Source organism: Cyanistes caeruleus, chromosome 1 (assembly GCF_971803275.1).
Source record: "Cyanistes caeruleus chromosome 1, bCyaCae1.hap1.1, whole genome shotgun sequence".
NCBI classification, from domain to species: Eukaryota; Metazoa; Chordata; class Aves; order Passeriformes; family Paridae; genus Cyanistes; species Cyanistes caeruleus.
In genome coordinates, this window is record NC_141701.1 from 22,604,690 (window position 1) to 22,630,726 (window position 26,037).

The window sequence follows — 26,037 nt, forward strand, 5'->3', positions numbered from 1 at the left end:
CATGAGGGTGAGGATTGAGCCCAGTCTGCTGCTACACATCTGACTTGATTGTACACATGCACTGCTTTTACTTGGGTGCAGACCAGTGCTTAAGTTATGCACAGAGGAGTGTCACAGCATAATAATTTTAAGCTAAAAGATGGTAGATTTAGACTAGATACAAGGAAGAAGCTTTTCACAGTGAGGGTGGTGAGGCACTGGAAGGGTTTGCACAGAGAAATTGTGGATGCCCCATTCCTGGAAATGTTCAAGGTTGGATGGGGCTTTGTCCAACATGATGTAGTAGTAGGTGTCCTTGCCCATGGCAGAGAAGTTGGTATTGATATTTAAGGTCCCTTCCAACCCAAACTATTCTGTGATTCTCCAAGAAGAGAACTGACCTTTGTAAGATTGTTTCTGTTCAGACACAGGCTGGTTGTCATGATAGAAATCTTATGTGTCCCACAGTGATATCTGAGCCAAGCTCACTGGTGAAGCAACACGTACCGCCACTTTGTGCTGCAAAGCAGTTGCTCTTCTGGGGAGGACACCCATGATGGAGGACACTGGAAACCCCACTACTGGAGATTTGATTCACAGCCTCTAGGGGCATGCACTCAGGTCATCATCAGTACCCTTACATGGATCTGATTTAGCACATTATTTTAGATGACCAGTGGAACACATGACCTCATCCTCTGCTCACCATCTGCATTCAAGAGCTGGATGGAGACCCTCTTGTGGTCTGGCTTAAGATCAGTGGTGTTTCCTCCCTGGTGTGCTGGTTGTCTACTGACTCCTGTGCAAGGTTTGTGACCCCCAAATGAGAACTGGGAGGAAGGAGCTGCAGGGGGTTGCATCCAGAAATGCAGCCATTATGGTAGGATCAGCCTCTGGAACAAAAAAGCCACAGTGTGACTGAGTTCTCCGCTGGGAGTAGTGGGGATTCGTTATGATTACTAATGTAAGTGCCATAAAATGATGGGGCAAATGAGGGGGCAGTTTCTGTTTTCTATTCCCTTCTGTCTCCTTTTTCTTAAACATTTCGTGACAAGGCTGACAAGGCCACTTCTCCACCTCCTCACAAGGGAGCATGTTGTCATTTAAAAAGTACAAGTCCTTGGGAGCAAGAAAACAGTTTTTATTTAGTTGCTGCCTTTTGAAGCTGTTGTGTGTGCAGGATGAAGTGGCCAAACTTTGGGCAAGATCATTGTTCAGGATTTGATGCTACAGCATTACGGCATAAGGAAGGAAACCCCATCGCCTCTGCTTCTGTGAGGCCTGGGTGGTGTCCATGTGGCAGCATTTCCCCAGAGTGTGAGGAGGCTGCTGTGTCCCTGTACCAGAGAGTGCTGATCCCAGCAGGGACGTCTGTGCTGCGCTGTGCTGCGATGTCGCGTCACACACTTCCCACTGGCTCCAGCGAGGTGAGCTCCCAGAACATGAAAAACACAGCGTGTGTCTGAGAGCCCAGGACATGCTCCTGGAACACCCACTGGGATGCTGGGGAGAGGATGCAAGAGGGGAATGACCTCCAGTGGCCATGCACCAGAGTATGGGCTAAAATCTTGTGTAATGTTTTTCACTGAATGCTTCTTGTACACAGGCTGTGGCACTGATGCTATAATAGTTAGCAGAGGGAGCCCTCTCGCTTCCTGCATTCTTGTCTCTGAATCCCCTTGGACCCATCAGTCATGTCTTGGTGACACCTGGCAGGCAGCCAAGCACTTCTCTCAGAGCAGTTCTGTTGTCTGCTTCTCCTGCTGACTCCAAGCCACTACAGAAACACAGGCGCTGGAAACAGTTGGAGCCTGCTGTTTGACTCAAATATTATATTGAATTTGTAATAAGGCTGTTGTTTCTTCACACTTTTGGGGATGCCTTGTTAGTCTGGGAACTATCTAGCCACAACAACAATCCCCGCTCCAACTGCTTTTGGGACAACATGTTGCTCTTCATGAATGTTTTGGGGTAGCACTCTTTGTAGCTGGTAGGCACTGCAGTTCAGAGTTGTGCAGGACCTCCTTGGGTAAGTATCATGAAACCTGAGGCACAGGCAACTCTGTAAGCACAGAGTTGGATGCTCCTTTACAGCCTGGAAACAGTTGTTATGCTGGGTTGTATTACCATGACCTGGTTTATAAAAGCTGTTGGTATGTTTGTCTTCTCTACAAGCTAATGAGGCTCCTCAAGCATGGTAGAAGTGACTTTGCATGGGTTCTTAATACACTTAGGATGGCTTGCAATGTGTTAGAACATTTTGAAAGTGGACAGGGAGCTCTATCAAGTGCCTGTTGTTTGACCTTGCTAAAATGGCATCTTTAAATTACTTATTTCCAAAATAATGAATCCTGCTTGAATGTTTTTAATTTATTTGCTTTGTAGAAAGCTTGCAAATCTTACTAAACATTAGACAGTCTGATTAGGAAATTATTTAATGAAATAACACAATACATGAAACTGTCAGGAGACCTATGTTCCTAGCTGCCCTGTCAAATTGTGGATATGTTAACACGTAAGATAATTGTATTCCAATAGGAAGGGTTTGATTGCTGATTATTTTCCTTCTGGATAATGTAAAAATCAGGTCCTTATTGGGGGAAAAAACCCTGTCTGTGGTTTTCAACTGAAACCTGCCTAGTTTTGTCTTTCATAAGATTTAAGAAGGTGTTCTACTGAAGGAAGCAAAACCACTCTCACTCTTTCCATTTCTCATTTCTTTCTCACTTTCCATTCCCACTTGTTTACTACTTAAGCCCTACTCAATTTCTAATCACTTTACTCACTGCAGCATGAGCTCAGTGACTGAAAAGTACAATAATTTGGTTTTGATTGGCTTATATGTGCTATCAGAAAACCACCATCATATTGTTCTTAAACTAATAAATATTTTTATATTTCCTTGTTTTGTGATTTGCAGACTCAACTCTTGGGAGTTTTACTTGCTGCTGCTTCAAATTTTCTTATCAGTGTCTCTTTGAATATACAGGTATGTTATGGTTTCTCTTTATTCAGAGTTGTTTATATTTAGCAAGTACTTACATTGCAGTCTGGTTTTGATGAAGTTCAAAATGCTAATTTTGTTGCATTTAATAAACCTTCTCTTTCATTACCTGTAATCTAGCAGTGCCCTGCTGTAGTTGCTAGGAGCTGTGAGTTGTTGGGAGCTCTCAACCCGTTCTGTCCTGTGATTGTCATACAGGAATAGAAGAAATGTTCATAACTCCTCCTCCTTTTAATGTGCCAGAGAGAAATACCAGCTGTGAGTTACTTGTGGTCCCACTGAACCTGGGAGTAAGGAAGGATGTTATAAGAATCAGTATCAAAAGCTTTGCTGAAGTCCAAAAAGATTACATTACCTGGCTTTCCTAAGGGTGGGTTTTTCAGCTAGGTGGGTTACCCTGTTACAGGACAGGTTTGACAAGCAGAGCTTTCACCTCATGAAGCTGTGCTGGCTGAAACTGAAGACTGTGTTGTCCTCCAGGTGTTTTTCAATACCTCCCAGAATAATCTTCTCCATGATTTTACCAGAACTAAAGTGAGACTGACAGGTCTGTATTTTTCAGGGTTCTCCTTCTTGCCCTTCTTGAAAATCAGGACAGTGTTCACCAGCTTCCCGTCAGCTCTCCAGATTCCCAAGACTGCTCAAAAGCAATTGAGAGAGCTTTTGCAATTATATCAGCTAGTACTTTGAGGGTTCTTGGATGAATCCCACCAGGCCCTATAGATTTATAGGGATCCATCTGGAGCATCACAAGTTCAGAGTCAGCTGGGATTTGATCATTCTCACAGCCACAGTCTTCCAGCTCAGGGCACTGAGACCCCCTTGGTCCATCATCTGAAGACAGAGGCAAAGAATGCATTAAACACCTCTGCCTTGTCCATGTCCCTGTTTGTGAGGTGCCCATCCTCATCCTGTAACAGGCTGATGTTATTTCTATGCTGCCTTTTGCTATCATGTATCTGAAAAAAATATTTTTATTGTCCTCCACATTTCTGGCCAGCTTCAACTCCAGCTGATCTTTATCTGCATGAATGTTTTTCCTAGAGTGGCAAGCTGCATCTGTATTCTTATAGGTCACTTGACCTTGCTTCCACTGGTCACACACCTTCCTTTTCTTGCCTTAGACCCAAGAGAAGACCCCTGTTCAGCCAAGCCAGCCTTCTGCCTTGTCTGCCTGGCTTCTGACACTGGAGAATTGCTGCCCCTGTGCCCTTAGGAGGTGATGTTTAAAAAGTGACCAGCACTACAGAAACATTTCCAAGAGGACTTTTCTGACTAGTTCCCTGAGCAGCCTGAAGTCTGCTCTCCTCATGTCCAGAGCTGAGGTTTTCCTGCACTTTTCCTCCTGTCAACAAAGATTTTAAACTCAAACATTTTGTGGTCGCTGTGGCCAAGACGGCGCCAGTCACCATGTCACTCATGAGAGTTGACAAGCAGCAGATCAAGAAGGGCATCTTTCTGAATCAGCTTCCTGAGGACCTGTTCCATAAATGCATAAAGACATAAGGGTTTTTACAATATTGGACCCCAAAACAACTTCAGCCAGTTTAGTTTTTCTTTTGCAATTAAGATGAAATAATCTGAGTAGACACTATTTAAATCACGAAAGTAATGGGAGGTGTTGCCCTTACAACTGTGGTAAAGCATTGTAGGATGTCAATTATAAAATCCTTTCTGTTTTAATAATTAGGATACATACTTGGTAGAAGGTTAATTTTTTCATTATAATCGGTATCTTTTATACTTCATTGTATTTTTAGGTCTTCTAATTAAAGTTTTTAAAGCAGAGGAGACATTGTTGTGTAAATTGTCCAGAAGAAGTATTTTTGCTAGTTAGTATTTTAGAAGTTGTACATGTCTCATATAAAGCTACTTTTTTGCTTTTTCTATAAAGGATTAAATAGGAAGTGGAATATGAAAGCTTCTGTTCAGTTTATTAAAGCTAGAAGGTTCTTCAGTGATTCCCTTCTATTTAAACATCATCAGCTGGAGAATCCCATAGAAAGAAACCAGTTTGGCAAGAGGTGGTAGGCAAGTTGAGATGACTGCTGCCTCTCCAACCTGGGTTCCAAGCTGTGGATGGTGACAGTGCTAGGACAGGCTCTAGGAAAACCTCTGAAGTTGTAGTGGAAAGGTAAAGGTGAAGTAAAGAAAAGTGAAGGTGAAGTGGAAATTCAGTTTAGCCATAATAATGAGGTTGTTCAGATTTCATATCTTTTGTCTGCTGAGGGTTCTGGGTGCCAAAGTAGATGATTTGCATGTGGATGTACAGAGGCATACAAGCAGACTTCTGTTGACTTGTAATCATAACAGCCCTTACTGAATTTGAACTATCAGCTTTTAAAATGCTGATTAGGAAAACTCAATGGCTCTCATTGCCATTTGACAGAAAATTTAAACTGGTTTTTTTTTTCCCCCATTAAATTAGGTTTCTCTTTATTTTGCAACAGTAACTTCTAAATATGAATATATGAATAATGATTTTCCCTAGATCTCAACATTTATTTTCACACTCCTATTAAGTGGACAGGCCAAATTTTTTTAGTCCTTTTCTGACCATGTAGTCCATTTTCCCGATCCTCTTCCCACTAGCAGGTTGTCTTCTAAAGAACAGCTCATCATTTACAGTGTATTTCAGCCTCCACCTAGATACCATTTGCTCACGTTGCTGTGTAAAGAAGACAGACATCTGGAGAAAGAAGGCTGTAGGGGAGTTGCTGAGCTCACCTTCCTGTGTTTGCTGCACATCATTTCAATCTCTCTGTGCCCTCAAAAGTTAATCCTACAAGAATCTGGGATGAAAATACATCTCAGGATTCAGTTAAGAATTTGTCCTATTTAATTTTTGGCAGAAACTTGGATTCTTGAATAATAATTTGAATATTATATAATATTAATTTAACTTGTATCTTTATTGGGGTTTTTTCTGTTTATAAAAATGTAAATCCTGGATGTTACTGTGAAGAACATCCAGATCCGTGGCTCAGGTTTTATTTCCTTTTGCTCTTTTTCTTCTTGGAGGGCTAAACTTCTTCCTAGAATTTCTTCCCCTGAAAACATTCCACAGCAGGAAGCTGCAATAATGTGCTGCATCTTCTCAATAAGACCACTGTCTAAGACTGTAGGGTGTTACAGACTTAGATTACTGTTTGTCCCATGCTCTGTCAAGTAGCCTACAGAGAAGGATGGAAGTATGAGGAAAATCCTTTACAACCTCCCCAAGCTCTGCAGGGAGATTTCTAAAATCAAATATCAAGTGATGGAGAAAAAAGTTTCTTTTACTACAGTTTGTACTGTAACTGTGTCATTTGATTTCTACCTTTTTTGACCCACGTGCAGAAAGGCTGGAGAGTAATTTGAGAAAGGAAATGGTAATCTGCAGAATTAATTTGGTAAACATTGCATCATTCCCAGTTATGACACTTCCTTGATGGAGACTGCCTGGACTCTGTTTCAGAAGATCAGTGTGATCAAAGACAAATTGTCTTGCTATATGCATGTTCTTGCTGTACTGCCAGAGAAAAACAATTACAGCTTGTGCCAATGATACCTTCTTCATGTAACAGGAAGTGTTGATGAAGTATTACTTGAGTATATGTTATACCTGTGCCAACTGTTTTTTCTTTAGAAAATAATGCTTTATGATCTCCTGAGGTCGAACAGGAGATTGTGGCCAAATCATAAATTCTATTTAATTAATTTAGAGTGCTCCCTACAGAAGATGTGATTAAGTACTGCCTTTTTAATTTTGAAAGTGTATTTCTGGTGAAGATAGGTTTCACGGACAGGAATACCCTCTTGCCTGTTCCCCCGTCTCAGTTTGTTGCCACAGTTCTGATTCTGCCCCGTCTCCTTCCTTTGATTGTTTCCAGATTCAGAGCACAACTGCTGATTTTTGCTTTGAGGCAAGAACAGATCTGTGCAGTGATAGCTAGAAAGCACTAGCTAATATTCACTTCGCATTTTTCAGTTTTATTCAGAGACCTAATTTTTCACCCCTTTCCACCACAACTGAGAAAGCACATCTGAAGCAGCACTGAGTTAACAACAGGCTCAAAGTCATGTTTGAAAATAAAACCTCGATGCACCTGGAATTTGAAGTTGACAGCCCCCTTAATTATTCCACTTTTGTCAGACATAAGAGCACAGTGGAAGCCTTTCTATTCATGCCTGTTTCTAATAATTAATTTTCTAGAAATGCGCTCATCTCCGACTGGTTTGCCAAGCAGAGCAGAAGCCCTACTACACGAGCAAGCTCTGGTGGTGTGGGATTACCCTCCTGGGGCTTGGAGAGGTGGGCAATTTCACAGCCTATGGATTCGCCCCCGTTACTCTTGTCGCTCCACTGGGATGTGTTTCTGTTATAGGTGAGACAATTTGCCATTTCTTGCTCGGGTATATGCTTCAATCAAATGCTTGCTTCTGGTTAGAGGACTTATACCACAGAAACTGCAGCAGGAACGCAAGAGGAAAATGTTAATGTCATGGTTTGAAAAGAAATTATTAATATAATTGCATTTGAAAAAAACTGTCTGCTTAAATCAAAGATTCTTCTAAAATATTTCTTTTTCCATGGTTTTGTCTTTTGCCTCACTCTGTGCTCTGCTAGCTCCTGCCCAGTGCTATGACAGTATTGCCAGCTCTGCAAGCCCCCAAAGAGGGGGACTGGCGTCCTTCTGCATGCACAGAGCTGTGCTCTGATCCTGAGTACCAACAGTGCATTTTCTGTGTTACCATCATCACACCAGGTGGTTCCTGCTGCCTGTTCCCTACCCGTCACCATGATTCATGTTGATATGGGCAAACTTGCTTGACACTCCACAGTGTGTGACACAAAGGGCCTAGAAATTTCCAGAAATGTTTAGTACATTTATGATCATTATTAAACATGCACAGATTAATTGGACCTTAGCTGAAGTGATATGATCTCACTCTTTACTTCATGTGGGGCTTTTGTTATTAAGGTGCTCGGGTACGAAATGCCTGTTTCTTTGACAAAGTAACACATTTAAAAATATATCTTCATGTTGTGCTAGTGTAAAGCAGGGTAGACAGGGCACTATTGTACAGGAGCTGTAAAAATGGGAATACAGGATGCAGCTGCATCCCTTAACCTGGTCACTTCACATCCACAGCTGAAACATCCAGAACTGAGAGATCTCAACAGTTCTGAATATGCTGGAGCTCATTTACTTGCGATTGGCAAGTGATAACATTTCTCCAGCTACCAGTTGCATGCTTGGAAGTGATGTTGCAGTGAATGCCTTTTCATGAGAAGGTGTAAGAGATGAAATACCTTCCCAGTGGACTGCCTAGCTGCAGTGGAAGGAAGCAGCTAACAATACGTGGGTGCAATTTAGCGGAGAGAGAGGGGGAAGGAAACTGCAGGCAATTTACTGTAACCTTTAATGTTAAACTATTGCAGAATTTCAGATATAAAGCCATATTAGTTCATCATAGTAGGAAAGAGTTCTCAAAGAATGGAATGACATATTACCTGAGATGGAAATGTAAATAAATATTACATATCCCAGTGTGATTTTGGTGGCAGTAGTTATATCTGTAACAATTGTAGACATCATCAGGCATCTCTGAACATCAAAGAATATTGGCTAATCTCATTTGTTGTCCAACCTGAATAAAATGCAAATACAGAAAATTAGAAAGGAAAAGGAAAAAGCAGTGAGTAGAAAGAAAAATCCCAATATTTATTGAATGGAAAAAGATGAGATCACATTTAGGGCTGATTTTTTTCCGAGCAGATTCCTTATTTGCTTTTGCAAAATGTGAGGAAATGTTGCATCTGATGATTCCTTCATTCTCCCCTTACTTACAATAAATACCAAGACACCATCTTCTGAACTGTTATTTCTTACCAAAATTCTCATCCACTGTTATTTTTTTTAAACTGACCCAGAATGCTTATTCTGGATGATCCCAGAAAGCACTTTAATATCTTATATTTCATTCCTATAAATCAGCTGACAGTATCCATTTTATAGCCCAAACAATAGAAATATCTGAAATTTTATTTTGTCTAGCAAACATTCCCTTAAGGAAGAGCAAGTAAAAATCGTGTAGACAGCCAATTACAGCAATAACTTCTCAGTAACACTTCCTACTACAAGATGCTTTCCTGTCTTCAAATATTAAAGCCAGAGAGAGATCATCCTTCTAATTTTAAAGTTCATCATTTAGAGCAATGACAAACTGCCCAAGTCACATGTGCATCATCTGCTAACAACTGGGTAACAAAGGGTACTGCCTAACAAAGGGTAGTTAGGCAGCAAGTCTTCCAATTTAAAAGATGAAGAAATATTTTTCTCATTAAGTTGTGACCTTTTTTAAGTGGTGGAGGGTGGCCTTTGCAGAGTAGCTGACAGGTCTTTTTGAGGTATTGCTGAATGTGCGTCTTTAATAAGTTAATTTTTTAAATGAACAAATTAAGTGCTTGATAACAAACTCCAAATGCATACCTCAACCTTAAGTCCAACCTTCTGAGAAGCATTTTGTTCCCAAATTCGGTGTCAGCATGTCCCATACGGTAAGGGCTGACTCTCCCTGACATTGTAAATGCAGTACATATGGTGTACTGAGGAGAAATGTGCATTGCAGTGTGTCCAGTCATCGAGGGCATTCTCTGCAGGTCTCTGTGACTCTGGAGAAAAAAGGAGAGGGAAAGTTTCCTTTGCTTGGAAACCAGGGTTTGGAAGAGGATAAAGCAGACTGGAGTCTGCCCAGAATGGATTTGGGCTGTACCCATCATATATCTCCAGACTTCTGAGACGGGAAGCATCTTAAAATAGATGGAGCCAACATCTATTATGCTCTGCTACCACATTTAACTACATCCAACTGAATTTTGCACTTAAGCCGGTATCAATTAAATAGTGAAAAGTTTGTGCCTCTTTCTATTGAGCTGGATTGTTCCAGTGTCTTGTTTTAAAAAGAATGAAGCACCAAAGATCATGAGTTGGCATGACACCAAGATGTTTGTTAATGTTTGTTTTTTTAGAATTAAGATAGAAAAATTATATTTTTCTTCTTACACAGTGGAAGTATTTCCGCGTGTGGTTGCAATGATGCAAGCTCTACATCTGTTCAAGGTTTTAAATAGTTTGAGAAGACAGCAGTTGTTTTCTCCAAGAGGAGAAATTAGTAAATTTTTAATTTAAAAGTGGAGGAGTAATACATGTTTGATGTGATCATTAAGAAACTTTCTATACTTAAAAGTAAAATTCATGTTTTACACGTAGCTTGGGTAATTTCAGGTTGCAGTGGCTTTTAGCTCATCTTGTTCTTGCCTGCAGAAATGACTTGGGGATGGAAAAGGTGAGGAGAGGCCAGTGGCTTTGGAGATGATTTCTTCTGCAGTGTTTATCATTCTATGGGGGGTTGTTTTACACTTACTTACCTCACTTACACTTACTTGCTTCACTCAGCCTGACACTGCTAAGATCCCTTTGCATTTTTATATACTCCTTGTAAGCAGCAGTGGGGGGCTTTAGGCTTTGAAAAGTTATATTCCTGATGTACTTTAGGAAGATTCTCAGGTAGTCTTGTAGAAATGGATTTCTCCCACTCACTGAAATGTAACACCTTTGTGGCCCAAGAACTTGGAATTCTGAGGACCCTGTTACTAATGATGTCTAGGAAACATTTACCAAACTATTCTTTAAAATACTTTGATTTGTACATGTCTAGAAGATGCAACAAAAGGATTTTCAGGTTTTTTTCCTTTTCTCTGCAGTGTGTATGTCCTATACTCTGGGTTCCAGAATTAATCTCACCTTAATGGTCTCTCTTTTGAGCAGTTTCTCAGATGGAGAAAAATGGGTCATATTTTGTTTACCACTTTTCCAGTACTAATCTCTGATCATGTTAGAAATGTTACAGGTTCATTGTGCAGGACAGCTGTCTAGAGGTGTCTGTAATGCCTTTATTTGTATTCAGTGGAGCATTAATATCCATCATATAAACTAAGAACAGGCTTTAGAAGCCAATTAGATATAATGAACTTGTTCCCAGGTATCATTTGACCTGCAGCAATTAAATGCACTACGTAACTCATCATCTCTCCAGACTTTCCTGACTCTGTGGCGGACAGCTTTTGTCTGGGGATGGATTAAAACAACTTCAAGTTTTTCGGTACTGGGAGGGTTCTGAATCACTTCAGCTTGGGAGATAGGCTGAGGGTCTGTTCATATAAAGCATACTTTGAGGTCACATCTTGGAATGTAACTGGCAGCAACTGCATCCTTGTAACTTGAGCACTGCCCAGTTGCTTTAGGGCAAAATCAACGGGGTGAAGTTAAGCTGCTTGATTAGATGGAAGCACACCCTTAAGTTGCATAAAACAGAGTAAATGTTTGGTCTCAAAGTGAACTATTGTTGCACAAACTGAGAGAGGTGCAATAGTCTTTGAATCGTATCTAGTTCTCCTCCCTTGGTATTTCAGCCAGACCACAAGTGAAGTGTTCTTCTGGGTGGGCGAGTTTAAATGCCTTTATCTGAGTCTGCTAAGAAAATGAACATTTAAAACATGTATAAAATTTTGTGGGTTTTGTTTTGGGTTTTTTTTAAAAACTGTTGGAGAAGACAGAAGTAGTGCAAACAGTCTATGCATTTATGAGGAGAGCACTAATCTTTTTAGATAATACATAAAGCTCATCTAGAAATCAAAAAGAGGAAAAGAAAGGATGTACAAATATTTGAAGTTATGAACAATTGTTACAAAAAATATTTTGTGTAAGATTAGACAGTAAAAATAGGAGGTAAAAGATCATTTTCATAAATAACTTGAGTATCAGGCAAACAGCTTAATAGTGAAATATAGTGAAATAGTTTTGCATAGGAAAAATGAATCTTGCACACTCACTTGATTTTTTTGTGGCTGGATTGGACAAAATACAGAGAATACAGACTGCGAATCAGTATGTATTTTCTATCTTTTACTTCTTCTGTTGTGCATTATCCCTTTCTTAAAGGAACAAACAAAACCCAATCCCAACTGCAGCTTTCATGTCTAGGAAGCAGAGGAGTTATTTTGTGAGCTGGATTCTCACCATTCATTGTCTGCTAGTGGCAGAACCCACACATCACACTGCTTTTTATTTCTATTTGTGCTGGAGAAAGCCTACATATGGAGATAATTGTAAACGACCACTCTCCTAAGAGAATGAGCAGCTGACTGAGCTATGTGTAGCACCATTACAGCCCTTCCTCAAGTCACTTAATTGCATATAATGAAAAAACTCAACATGTTTTATCATTTTTTCAATTTATGTTGAAATTCGCATGCTGCAACGAATACACATTCATTCAATAATGTGAATATATGATCATTCAATATATAATTAATATATTCATTCAATAATGAATGTAAACCAGCCTGCTTTATGCTGATGTATGAAAATATGAAGATTTTTAGATAACAATTAAGCTCATGAACAAACCCTTTTACCCCATTTCCTACCCAACAGTTTTCATTTATCATGATTTTGATGTAGTGTCAAATCATATTTAACATTTGAATTTCATGAACATTAAGAAAGGCTCTGTCATATATATAGAAGCATTTTACAGGACCTATTTACTTCTCAAATTATGGATATTAATATGAGCATGCAATCAAGGCATGAAACAAACTCAAGGATTACATTAGGATGTGTTGGTTCTGTAATGTTTAATCTTTAACAGATTATCTCACAGATTTTCTGCCCTTCTCTTCATCTAGCAGGCTACCATTGTCACTGGGAATGGGAGTTGTATCTCTGCCTACTTTTGAAAGTTTTACCTTAATAATTAGTGAAAAAGCTAAGAATTATTCTGAGTTCCCCAAAAGTACACAAGTTTTCTCAAATGACCAGGGATGCAGTCATTGCCTAGATGACTTGAAGGCTGATAATCCAGACCTGTGGTTGTCCATGTGCTTATTCCCAAAGCCTGTGGTTCAAAACCAGTGAGGCTTCAGAGCAATGATAAATTGCTTTTGTTACTGAGCTACTGCCAGCTTGCTCTTTGACACAATTTTTTGTCTGTGTTTCTGTATTGTTGTATTCTATTGCTAACCAATTTTTTAAAAAATGGCAAGAAGAAAACTATTCCTCACTCTGACACAGATCTCAATCTCTTTAACTGTCTATGGTTGTTTTTTACAAAAAAGAAAGCAAACAAAAAACCCATTGCAAAGATACGTTCGTACTTTTCAGCACAACAATTGCCCAAGTTCCTCAGTCTATTCACTCACAGACTTAAACATAATGTTCAGTAATTTATTTCTCACATCAGTATAATCGTGGAGGAGGAGGAAGTTTCTGTGGAGGGAGAACAAGAGAACTCGAATGGGAAAGTAAAAATTGGGGCTGAGTGATAGGGAATTAAACTTACTCAGTGGTGATGGGGTGAAATCAAGGGGAAGTTGGCTCAGAGGAAAGTACGGGGGTATAACATCACTGGTAGAGAGGAGAGGAGGTGGGAAGATGTGAGACACCCCACCTGTGATCTGAGGGAGGGTGGGAAAGGAGAGGGGTGTTGGGGAGTTTCAGCAGGTCTGCATTTAAGAACTGAATTTGGGGTACAGTAAGGGCTTATATTCATGTACCTGGTGGGACTAGTTATTAGCCTCTGGATGCCCACTTAGTCTCTTGCAAAGAGTTCACAAGTCCTAGGGTAATTCAGGTTAGAAGGAACCTCAGAAAGTGCCTAACCCAACCTCCTGCTCAAAGCAGGATCAGCTTGGAGGCCATCCAGCAGAGAGGAGAGCAGAGACTGTGTGTTGGCCTTTTAGCAGATTGTCTTAAACTGTGTTTTCAGGAGGAATTAATGTCTAAAGCAACTGAGTGCACCTGAGGTTGTAAGTGGGAGCACAAAGGAGCTAAGAGGAAGAGGAGCAGAGCAGTTGGGAGGGCTGTGGATTTCTCACTGGGCTCCTGGGGAGCACTTTGGCATCTGTCATTTGTCTTGCCAGCCAGGAAAGGCTGCAAAACCAGCAGAAGGCAAAACTGCAAACACCAGCCTGCGTTCCCAGCTCCTTTCATATCCCCTGACCCATCTGCAACAAGACAATCAGCTCTTGGTTTCTTTATTTTAATCTGATCCAAGCCTACCTCAAAAACTGAAGAATATGGAAGACTATACCAAAGTCAAGCCTGGGAGTTTAAACCCCAGAAAACTAACAAAAGTAAAATTAAAATATCATGGTCTCTTGGCTATGCTACCATAACTCTCTTTAAATTTATTCCTGGAGGTAACAGCCAGAGTTTGCAAAGCTTCTGATCAGTAATGTACGTCTTTTAGCATCTCAACAGGTCTGTGTAACTGTTCTCTGGTTTTTCTCTTAGATTTACCCCATTTCCTTTTCTTCCTCACTTGAATGCAGCTGGAGCATTGGCAGCTTACCCACAGGGGCAGTTGTCTCTTGTGTTCAGAGTATCTCCTGGGTCTCATTCTCCTCACCTTGGTTTTGTACCTCCCCTCCTACTTCAGATTTTCCTCCTCTCCTATTTTTAGATTCCTTTACATATTACTCTACATCATAAAGAGTATTAATTATACACAGATTCTGTTAAGCTCTTGATCTCTGGTGCAATACCAGCTATCTCTGGAGACAGAGCTTGCTGCATTTGAATACATTATTAAAGCAGAGTGACAAGTTTCATTACCTGGCTGAATTCCACCACCTCCTTGTGCCCACTGCCAACCTCAGAGGTTGTGATTCCCCTAAGCTGACACTTGATCATAACTCACCCCAAATTGGATGCCAACAGTGCATTTTGCAAATTGCATTTACTAGACCTCTGCTGAATGCAGTGAGCTCAGACATGGAGTACTCAAAACAAAGAAACAAACAAATAAACAAGGAAAAAAAACAGGAAAAAAATCACTGAGGTATCAGTCCTTTAACCAGCAGCTCTTTGCTGTGACAGAGACTGTCTAGGTGAGTGGGTTGGGGTGGGATTTGTGAAAGCTGTGAGAGCAGGGAGACAGAGCAGTAATTAATTCCTGAATTCCTACACTATCTTGGATGCTGCTGCTTCTTTCCTGGCTTTTGTCCCTTCTTTTTTTTTTTTTTTTTTTTTAAATTTAGGTAGCTCTGCTATTACCAGTGTTGCCTGGATACCATCAGTGTCTTCACTCCAGCAAAGTCGTCACTGAAAAATTGAATAAAGAAAACCATATCAGGCAGCCTAATTTCAATGAGGCATTTTCAGTTGAAGATTCTTTTATTGCACTTACTCCTTTGCACAGATACCCATCACTCTTGCTACAGTTTAATTTTATGACTTCTGCTGTATCTGATTTTCTACTGGCTGGAAAACAGAGGCCTGATGCTGAATTCCAGTTCTCTGCTTACCTCTTGGTATGAACCTCTCTAGATTTTTGTAGAGTATATCTACTAGCTAACCATGAATTAATTTTTCCATGAGAACAATAGAGATAAAGAGGCAAAGATAGTTTTAAAAATGTTGAACTATTATTTCAAAAATAAACCATGCTGTGGATGAGTAGAGATCTCTTGTAGCAGCATCCCATGACTGTTTCAGTGTGTCCCTTTGCTGTCCTTCCTAAGCAGTCTTTCTTCGAGGTTTCTGAATGAATCTAACATTACTGATGCAGCTCTCACAGAGGACTTTCCTCATCTCTTTTATGGAAGAGCTGTCCTGCCTCTTCTTCTTTTTAGATGTAGATGTTGTGTGCTGGAATAGAGCCATGCCTCCCAGTCTCATCCATCCTTCAAAGCCCTTCTTTCCCCTCTAGCACATGTCCACACTGAGTTCCTAGCCACAAAACCTGCCCCAACCACTACTGCTGCTCATCTCCCCACTGCTGCCCATCCTGAAGAGGCAGGAGCAGGAGCTGGCAGAGGTCAGATGCAAGAGCTGAACAAGAGAAATGTGTTTCCCAGGAAACAGGAAATAATTTCTAGGACTCACTTCCAGTTTTCTCCTTCCTCAGAGCAAGTAACCCTGAAAGACAAAGACCATGGACAGTGCTCCTGTACAGCACGTGTGGGGTTTCCTCCCTGTTCATCTGCAGATGTCATGAGCATCTAGCTCATACTAAGTACTGTGTTTTTGCAGTGACTCTCTTCTTCTCAGTTGTACTGCTGTTGCTCTGCTTATAAACCCCTAACACATTGAAGACTAAAGAAGCAAAATTTTATTGTTCTATGATGCAATTTGCCTTGAGCAAGTCGGTACAGTGACTTGGTATGTCAAAATGGGGAGTGAAACAGTAAGGTTGATCAGTGCCCAGTTTTCCTGACATTTCCACATATGACTGAATCAGAGCAGTTTAAGCAGTGTCCCTGTGTGGGAAATAAGAAGGCTATTTCATCTTTTCAACCACGTAAAAGCCTGCTGGATACGTCTGAGATCTTACAGAAACCAAGTGTTGGTGGGTTGCAGGAATGGACTGCTGGCTGTTTATATCACGGTATGGTGCAACAACAACACCCATTAGGTATATTTAAACTTGTCCCAGGGCAGGTTTTTGCTGTAGCACTTGATATTCTAACAAATACGTGTATATATATATAAAGGTCTTTATATTTCTGTTCTAGGTAGTGCATTTATTTCTGTCTTTTTCCTAAAGAAGACCATGAGGACTGCTGATATATTGGGTAAGTAAGCATTTGCTAATTTAGACATGTGTGCTGCCATATGCTTAGCAAGCTGTAACTCTCACGCAGCCCCCCACCTTCACACTCCCACTTTCCCAAGCAAGTGTTTCAAGGCAGATACTTTCAAAATTGGGAAAAAGTGATAAAAAGAGAGAGAATCTTCAATGCATGAAGAAAAGACTGTATTCCCAAGTCCTCTACTCTTACAACCATAACTTATTCCTTATGTGTCCTTATTGCTCAAATTTATTTTCGTTTTCTATTTTTGCCTCTGAGGTTGTCTTTAGTATTATCTTTATGAGTACAACACAGAATTAATAAAAACAGGGAAGTTATTGAGTTACTTATTCAAATAAAAGATTTTTTTTCTTACTGCATAGATATTGCACAAAAACTCAAGCTCGATTTAAGGTGATAATTTCCCTTTGGTTTTAGTTTTATCACCTCAAAAACAAATAATCATATTGTCAAGTGTTCAGTTGGGAAATGTGGTCTTCACTGTAAAAGCCTGTCAACTTTTTGTCTGTGTACAAGATTTTTTTGCATACCAAAGCTGCCTACCTCTAATGCAGTACTAGTGAGAGAAAAGCACATTTCAGGGTTTGGGCTTTACACCAAGCCATCTCACCTGAGACAGTGCACCTGATGGAGGGCACCCGATATTTCTGTGGGCTCCGAACATCTAGGCTTGATTGTCCAAACTGTAGTGAGGACAGCTAGCTGTTCTCACAAATGTGTTGGAGAGATCTGTTCAGTATCATTCCAGGAATACTATATACGATTTATTTAGGTTTGGAATCCAAGTTTGCCAGCTCAGCTGCTAAATTCAAAACCCCCCTCCCTTCACTGATCATGTTTCCCTTATGGCCTTATACACTGTGTGTTGCTGTATCTAGTGTTCAGCTGATTTATTTTATTTCTGTGAGTTTGACTTTGCAAGATGGATTTAACAATGTTGCTGCATTCCATAAGAATGAGCTGTATGATGGGAAATATGGTGATGGTTTTGCAAGCACATAAATATAACACAGTTCTGCTTTTCCAAGGGAACTGTTTGAGATAGCAGTGCCAACAAAGCCCTCCGGATGTGCTTTGTTTTGAGCCTTGCATTCCACACCGATTTATAGGTTTACCAAGAATTTTAAAGATTACTTGAAGAAAAATTGATTAGCTAATGTCTTCCTTAATCCAGCACAGTTTATGATCTTAGGATCATCTCACTTCTGTCTTCAATGAACATCTGTGTTTGTCACAGGCAGATGTCCACAAGGCAGAACTTGGAGATTTTTATTAAAAGCATAATAATGCAAGTTTGACCTTGAAAAAGAGCCCTGGCAACCTAGTGGCTGAAGAGTCTATTGCAAATCATCCTTTTATAGAGCAGTTCATAGATCTGCAAGTACAGCAGGGAGCAGCCAGAATGCTGGCCCTATGACAGCTTCAGTCGAGCATTGGACTGACACGTGTGTCTTGCATCTGATGCTTCCAGGGCAGGTTGATTGTTGGTGCAGATCTCTGTGGCCACAAATGACTGTGGGACATTTGTGTTTATTTACAGTGCTTAATGATCTAACTGACTGCTCTAGTAGGAAACTTGTCCTTTCAGTTCAGGCTAAGTTTGTGTGATGTACTTTGTGCCTGGGAGAAATACAAAGGATTAATTCTCCTTTGTCATACACTTGGGTTTAGAATTGACAGTACTTTAAAATGCATTATTTAGTTGGAATCCAAATCCACATGACTTTACTGACAACTTTTTTTTTCACATTTCTAAAATTCTTTGAGTCTTTAATAAAAATTAGACTAGATAAGAGCACAAATGCAAGGCAATACAATTGCCTAAGTATAGATCTGTTTAAATGGACTTAAATTTTCTTCTAGAAACTATTTCTGAATTAGCTGGAGGTCAAGTATGATTGTGGTTATCAAATACTGTATTGCCAAAATAACATATCCTTTTCTTTAAAGGAGGAGCACTGACAATAACAGGGACATACTTGTTGGTGACATTCGCTCCAATCGTACCTCAAGAGCTCACAGCAAGACAAGTGCAGAATTACTTAGTGAGCTGGCCTTTTTTGGCATATTCAGTGAGTATCTGGTTCACACTACTCCCTTAATTAGAAAAAATGGGGTTACTTTTAATTAGAAAAAATGGGCTTTTTTACAGCATTATGAATTAGTGGTATAAAAACTGCTCCTGGAGATAAATTGTATGATTTTCATAGGAGAGAAAGTTCCTTATCATCCTATTGAATCCAAATTGAAAATATGCTGCAACAAGATATATATTTTTTGACTATATGTCAGGGGAAAGTCATAATTGAGCAGGATTAACAAGAGTGGAAAGATTTTGATATTTGGGGAACTTGAGGAAAAACCTAAATATTGGTACTGTATAAATTTCCTATATATGTGTTCATGCCACCCTGTCTGCCTGTACATCTAAGTTTCAGGGCTTTCCTGGAATGTGATGGAATTGTGCTTTTAAAAATCAGGCTATGTATGTTCTTGGTCCTGCTTTTTGTCTTTCATATCACTCTGTTTTAGTCACACGTTGTTAAGCCTGGCTGAAAGGAGCTCCGTGTGGAGCTGAGATGTGAAGGGGTGGCCTACTTCACTGCCACTTATGCTAATCTGAACCTGAGATAGAATTCAAACACAAAAAGTACCATTTTGATTAAAGTATCTGTATACAAACTTCAAACACCATCCATCTTCTTTGATGTGTTTAATTAACATCAGGAACAAGACCAGAGTGAGTAGGGTGAACTTCTGTCCCTCTTTTCCTCTGGAAAGCTGAAAGTGTTTTCCTCTAGTTGAATGTAAAAGATGCAGTATAGGAGCTTCAGAAGCAGTTACTTTTTCCCAGTAAAGGGACTCATTCAAGTTAAATTCTTAGTGCCCAGTCTTTTCTTAGTAGGAATTTCAGTTAGAAAGACACTGAGTAGACAGTTCAAGGATCGTAATCTTTTAGCCAACCTGCAGACTTTACATGTATCTAACTATCCATGAACTACTGATTAAACACAAATTACATACTACCACAAAAAATGTTGATCCTCTCTTTCAATTTGTTGAGCATTTTAAACTGTCTTTCAATTTTTTCTGCCCCTTAAAAGATCCTGAAAGATGGTGACACAGCTCAGTAGAAAAAATTAATATTCATGCTGCATAATTCACAACATGTACTTTCAATCAAGCAGTAGAGAGGCTTTTGAAGGCAATACCCAAGAGTTTTGGGGTACCCAGTAAGGGCTGCTTCAGCATCTACAAGAGCTTCAAGAAGCCCATGCAACCAGCAGAGTAAGAGGAGGGAGTTCAAAATAGGGATATTGATGCTCTTTCTTTTCTACTGAATATCACCCTCTACCATGCAGTTCCACTTAGAGATGATGAAGTAGCCTGACATTTTAGGCACTGATTTTAAATTGTTGATTCACCCATTTGTGTAGAAATGGTAGAGAGAGAAAACTCCCTATCCACACCCACCAGGAATTTCTGTGTGGTATGCCAGTCACATTTTCTTGAAAACAACAGGTTCCTGGAGAAAGGCTTTTCCACACCTGAGGACTTTTTTTACTTAATTGCAGGAAAAGTTTTCAAGAATAAAATTGAAAGCATAGGAAGACTGCTGTATTCTTCTTAGGAGACATTTTGAGGAGGTACTAGTTAACCTCTGAACTTTTTATCTCCTCTTATCTCTTTCCCTACCTCAGCCAGCACCTAATTCTACATGTATAGCATAGGTAGTAGGGAAGGATGGAGCAAATACACATAAAATCTTGATTCAACAATATATCAGATTTTATGTGTTCCTTCTGTTCCGTGGATTCATCTGTGCTGAGCTTCCTCTGACCAAAGAAAGGGGACGAATGAAAGGCTCCACAAGACTCAGATATCAGCCTCATTACCCTGGTATGCTGCTGGGAGATCAAGAAAACCCTGCTGTAAACATTCTTTTTGGGCAGGGGACAAGCTCTGCAAAACTGGTTGTAAAGTGCCAACACAGGTTGGCTGTTGAGATATAAAGAAGTGCAGAAGAAGCTGCAGAATTTCCAGTGTAAATATACAATGAGGAGACAGTACAGACATACAATGCAGTCCAATGATCTTTCTAAAAGTAGCCCCAAAGTGTGGTCTGCTGAGAAATACAAAGCTCCAATGATATGAAATGTTCTTTGTGGGTGGTAAACCAGTGGCACTCCACTGATATATTCTGCAGAAGTAGCCTCTAATTCCCACAAGACAACTTTGAGTCACCTTCTGAGACTCTGCAGTAACATAATTATGTCTGAGCAAGAATGACTCTCCTAGCTTGTTTTTTTCTCTTTTGCTTATGTGCACTTTGAGTCTCGACAGAAGACATAAATCATAGATGCAGCTCTTAGGTTTCCCTAAACAGAAGCCTAGTAAGAATTGGGTTGTTAATATTTAATCTCTGCAAAATCAGGTTCAAAACATTTCTGCTTTTCTTTCAAAGTGTCTAGAAGACCATCCTGTATATGCCAGAAAGGCATTTGAGGCAGACAATATGGTATTTTGTTTTGGTGCCTTCTGGTAATGCTTAGAAACATGGAAAACATGATTATTAAAAAATGTTGATGAGATGTAGGCTTGAGGAGACTTCAGTAGAGATTAGTTGTCATAGCAAAGATTATTGTAAGCTGGTGAAGTTCTTTCATTTCCTCTAAACAGTGTATGTGAAGCTGCTATAATCTATGACCTCCATTCCTGGACTTCATATTTATCACTACCACAGCTGTCAGTGATGAGGCTAAGGACTGTTTTGGGTAGCTCTCAGAAGACAATTTTAGGCAGTAGCTGGGGTACCCCAGCTGTGTGAGGCCCTGTTAGGAGCCATGGACTCTGCTTGCAGGGTAACTTAATTGTCACAGACCCTCCCTTGTCTTCTTATTAAAGATGACCCGTATGTGGGGCACGGAGTGGTGGAGAACCATGGGAGAACAGTTAGGCTCCTGAGCAGCACTGACAGCTAATTGGATTTCCAGCTTAGTATGTGAGACTTGACAGAGCTGATTAAACTTAAACAGCAGCCCTGGAAAGCAAGCATTTTTTATCTCCCTGGGTTTGGCCACAGGACTGCCATCTCTGGCCCTACACCATGGCTGCTCTTGGGGTTTTCTCAGGGTGTAGAGATGACCAGGCACACAGACCTGTGCACCCCATCCAGAGCTGCCATCGGCGGCTCCAGTGTCCTTTGGTCATTTTGCTTGGCTGTTTCCTTTCAGACGTGTCTTCTTGGTGGGCTGGTTTGCTTTTAAGCAGGAGGAGATCACAGAGGAGCTTTATTGTAGCTTTAGCAATAGAAGAGATGATGAAATGATGAGAACCAGCAGAAGGCTGATGGACAGAGCCAGCTCTGATGACCTGGTTCAGTCAAAACTGGTGCTGCTTGGCACTTCCTGCCACTCAGGGGGTTGGACTGAGGTAGAAGAGGGTGAATGACAGCTGCTGTGATGGAACAGTTTGAGCCAGTGACTGTCCCTTGGCTTGGTTTTGGATGATTGTTTTTGCATAGTTTGAGATCTCAGTGACAGGACAGGTGATGGTGCTTCCCCCACTGTGATTGTCTAGGGAGTGTAAAATAAATCAATAGAAGTGTGGCTGCTTGCAGTAGGGGTGTCTCATGGGTTTCTGCACCTCTGTGGTAACCACACCATGGGTCTGGGAAGGATGACTGGTGCTCAGGTTTGCACTGGTCAGGGAAGCAGAGTTCACAGTGCTACATTACCTGGTGCCATGGCCCAGACCCAGTCACCATCCTGTGTGCCAGTCCTGAACTGGTGTGTCATGGAAGATGATACCTAGGACATCCTTTCTTAATGTGGCTACCTTTCTGAGTGGGGAATATTTATTTAGCACAGATTTTTTTCTGTTCTGTTACCAGTTGTTCCCTGTCAGAATAGCAAATGAAGCTACCTGGTGGCTGTCGTAGCTGCAGCCTGATAATGTGATATTCCCCTCTGACCCTAAGACGTGTTTGGCAGTGGCACAAAAAGCAAAGCTGCCACCTTTACTTCTCCTCTCAAGTCCCCTCAAAGCCCTGTCATACTTTTCAGTAGGGAGGCCAAGATGAACTCACCTGTCTGAAGATCTTGACATTTATTGTGCCTTGCCTGATTTAGATTTACCCAGTGTTGCAGTGTTGAATAAAGCTGAAGAGGCTGGCCAAGTTACTAACTGTGAGACTGAGGCAAAAGCCTCTTTTCCCCCAGCTGGTGGCCAAGTTTGCATCTCTGGGTGTAAGCCTGGTGGGGAGGGACATCAGTCTGGAGGAAGATGAGACCAGCGTTTCACAAGAGATTGAGAAGATTATTCAATGAGGATTAGCCTGGTAATCCAGGAATGGTTTTTTTTATTCAACACATTTGAAAAACAAACAAACAAGCAAACTCCAACTGAACATCTCTTCCCCCTCAGTTTTGTTGTTTAGGTTTTTTTAATCTTGTGATAAACATTTCACATTTTTTTAAGGAAAGGGGGTATAAAATCCAAATTTGTGTTCTTAATGTTTTGAAACACAATTGTCTTTTGGTTGTCTTTGGGAGCAAGGGATCTATGTGAAGGTAAATAAAAATGGAATTAAAGTATAATTATGTTTTGTTAATATATTTAAACATTACTGAATTGGGGAGGGTATAATTGTGGCAGAGACTGGGCAGAGCTGACAGCTTTCCTGCTACAGTCACTCTCCAAAATGAGAAACGGGCCACTTGCATTATATAACCATTGCTAGTAACTGTTCAGTCACCTCTTTGAAAATTTCATCACCACAACACCCAGGTGCTTTTGAGTCTAGTGCTGCCTTATGGTGGCTGTTGGTTAAAGAGTGAAGTGGCATAAAACATAAAATAATATGCTGGTGACAAAATCAAGGAGATTAACAGGTTTTTCTATGATTTGCTTTGTTGGCAAAAGTAACAATAATGAGATTCATTAATGATGACAATCTCATTTTCTATCTTATTTCCATATTAGATTACTTTCTGACATGAACAAATGAACTTCTCTATCTTCATGCTGTCTCTGAGGCTTCTGAGCACCCCTTAGTGCAGAGGTGCAGCACTCCTGCTTTCATAAGTCTTCCAGGCTTCACAGAGGCTTTATGGCCCTTGCACTTGCTGTTTTCTTTAGGCACAGAGGGATATTTGGGCAACCTCTTTGGGTTAGGTAGGAGGCAGAATACCCATACTTTTGAGAGTTACTGAAGGAACCTGCAGAGACATAAAAACAGGAGGTCAGCAAATTGAACTGTCATTTAGCTGTCACATGTTATTGAAGGAGCAAAACTGGACCATGCATGGTGCAGGTGGAGCTGCTTCAGCATCTCAACATGTCCAATAGTGTGGTCTGCTAGTGTGTGATTGAACTTCTCAAGGTAAGGTCCTGGCAGGTACCTGTGATTTGAGAACTACCATATGAAATAAATGTTTTCCTCCTTATGATGCATGGCAGAAAATTTGGACAAAGTTTTGAGTGGAGATTTTAGTTTTGAGGGAAGAAGGGCAAAGAGGGTAGCAAAAATAAGCTTGCACATAACAAAGAGTGAGTGACATTAGGAATACAATAGCTAAAATGAGAGATTGCTCTTTCTTAAGCTAAGTGCTTTACTCTATACGAATTATAGACTGAGTTTTTGTAAGTATTATTGTTGATTAATATTGGTACCTTTGCTGTCACACAAAAAAAAGTCTTCTCAACATTACCAGTAACAAAATATAGATAGAAGCGCAAAATGAAAAACTGAAGATATAAAAAATGCTCAAAGTTTAGCTTTTGCTATAACAGGAAAGATAAATGACAACTGTTGTTTGATAGCTCAGTCAACTGTCAATAGTTACTTTTTAACAGAAGTTATTTCATAAAGACATTCTTTGCTTTGAACAGATAGAGCAGCAAAAATGAATGTGACATCTCAAAGACTTTGAATGAAGCATTTATTACATAGTTTCACAGCTCTAACTTTCTTTTCTTTTATTTTCAGATTTTAGAAATTATAATATTCTGCATCCTCCTCTATTTTTACAAAAGAAAGGCTGTGAAACACATCGTGGTTTTGTTAATGATGGCAGCTCTACTGGGTAAGAACATATTATTCACTTTAATGTTCCTGTCTATTACTTGATAATTCACTCCATCTCTCCAGACAGTTTAGATTAGAGCTATTTCAAAGCAGTGTGCTAAAGAAGAATCATTGAAACATTTCACATGATTTTTACTGGGGTGTCTTTCTTAAGAGAAAAGCTGATTATTAAACACAGTTTCTATGCTTATTGCTGGGACTATTTCGTATTACAGATACCCTCAAATTAATATGCTATGTGCAATGGTATTCTGAAACTTGTTTTAAATAACACTTTAGGTTTAGATCCTGGGAAAGTGAACTATTCAAAACTTTGTTTTGGAGATCAGGCTGTGAAAATCAGTTCTCTAGAGCAGAATGGCTGAAGACCTTGTAAGCGCTCTCTAAACAAATGCAGTGATATGCTGTGACTGTACAACAGCTTTTAATTATCTATGACTATTTGTATATGCAATATTTCATATTTTACCACCTTTCCTGAGGAAGAACAAGAACTCAGTGGGCCACTGAAGTTCATTCTTTGTCACTGTCACCACAATCAATAACCAGGGAAATACAGGAGATCATCCTATCAGCAGCTTTCAGTAAAGTTAAACTTCAATCAGTTTGGAGAAATGACAGGGGTTCATCTCTAAAGCTTCTATTCTGCAGCGTTATATCAAGAATTTTCACCACCCACTGTGACAAATTCTCCCATCTTTATCTTGTCATTTCTCTGTGAAACCCTCAGGGAACACAAGTCTTTGGTTGAAGTGAAAGGTGCCATTGAAATCAAAGGTTATTTTTTTCTCTGAGTTCAGTGGGTTCATGTATCAGTCTGCAAAGACTTAAATTTTTAATGCAGATGACCACGAGGGTTTTAATAAAGTAGAATTTCACTAAAGTTTGCCAGGTAGAAAATTTGGATTTAACTGAATGTGAAAAACCCTCACAGATTTATTAACTCCCTTCCTTCAGATCCCTGAGTGGTTTCTTACTCTTTCTGAACAACCTTTTGGGGACAGTCTTCCTATGTAGATTCCCCAGCCCTAGGAACATCAGGGTCTGTGGCTCTGCAGAAGCACTGAAGGATTTCCATGCTCCCTGCATGAGGCAGAGATGGGAGAGCCCCCAGAGCCTTAGATGTAACTGTTCGTGGTTAGAAGGAGGGAAATGTGAGTGTGGCTGTCCCCCAGCTCCTAGCACAGAGCCTTAGAGCTTTGGCAAAGCTCGTCTGAGCTGCTCTGCAGCTTCCAACAGGGCCATGAGGAGTGTGAAGCACCGTGCACTCCTGAGCGAAGGTCCGGCCTCCTTCTGCATAACTGGAAGCCTGAAGATTTCCAG

The 26,037-nt window shown here is 40.3% G+C and overlaps 1 protein-coding gene across 2 annotated transcripts in view; it reads left to right on the forward strand.

Moving 5' to 3' along the window:
* Window positions 1-26,037, forward strand: part of NIPAL2 (NIPA like domain containing 2) — a 49,472-nt gene that overhangs the window by 14,650 nt on the left and 8,785 nt on the right. Inside the window, exons 2-6 of one of the 2 annotated variants that reach the window (XM_023920730.2) lie at window positions 2,900-2,968; window positions 7,179-7,350; window positions 16,548-16,607; window positions 18,576-18,697; window positions 24,616-24,712. In XM_023920730.2, coding sequence (XP_023776498.2) covers window positions 2,900-2,968; window positions 7,179-7,350; window positions 16,548-16,607; window positions 18,576-18,697; window positions 24,616-24,712 — 520 coding nt within the window. The remainder of the gene's footprint in view (window positions 1-2,899; window positions 2,969-7,178; window positions 7,351-16,547; window positions 16,608-18,575; window positions 18,698-24,615; window positions 24,713-26,037) is intronic. The other variant, XM_023920731.2, reaches the window with a different exon arrangement.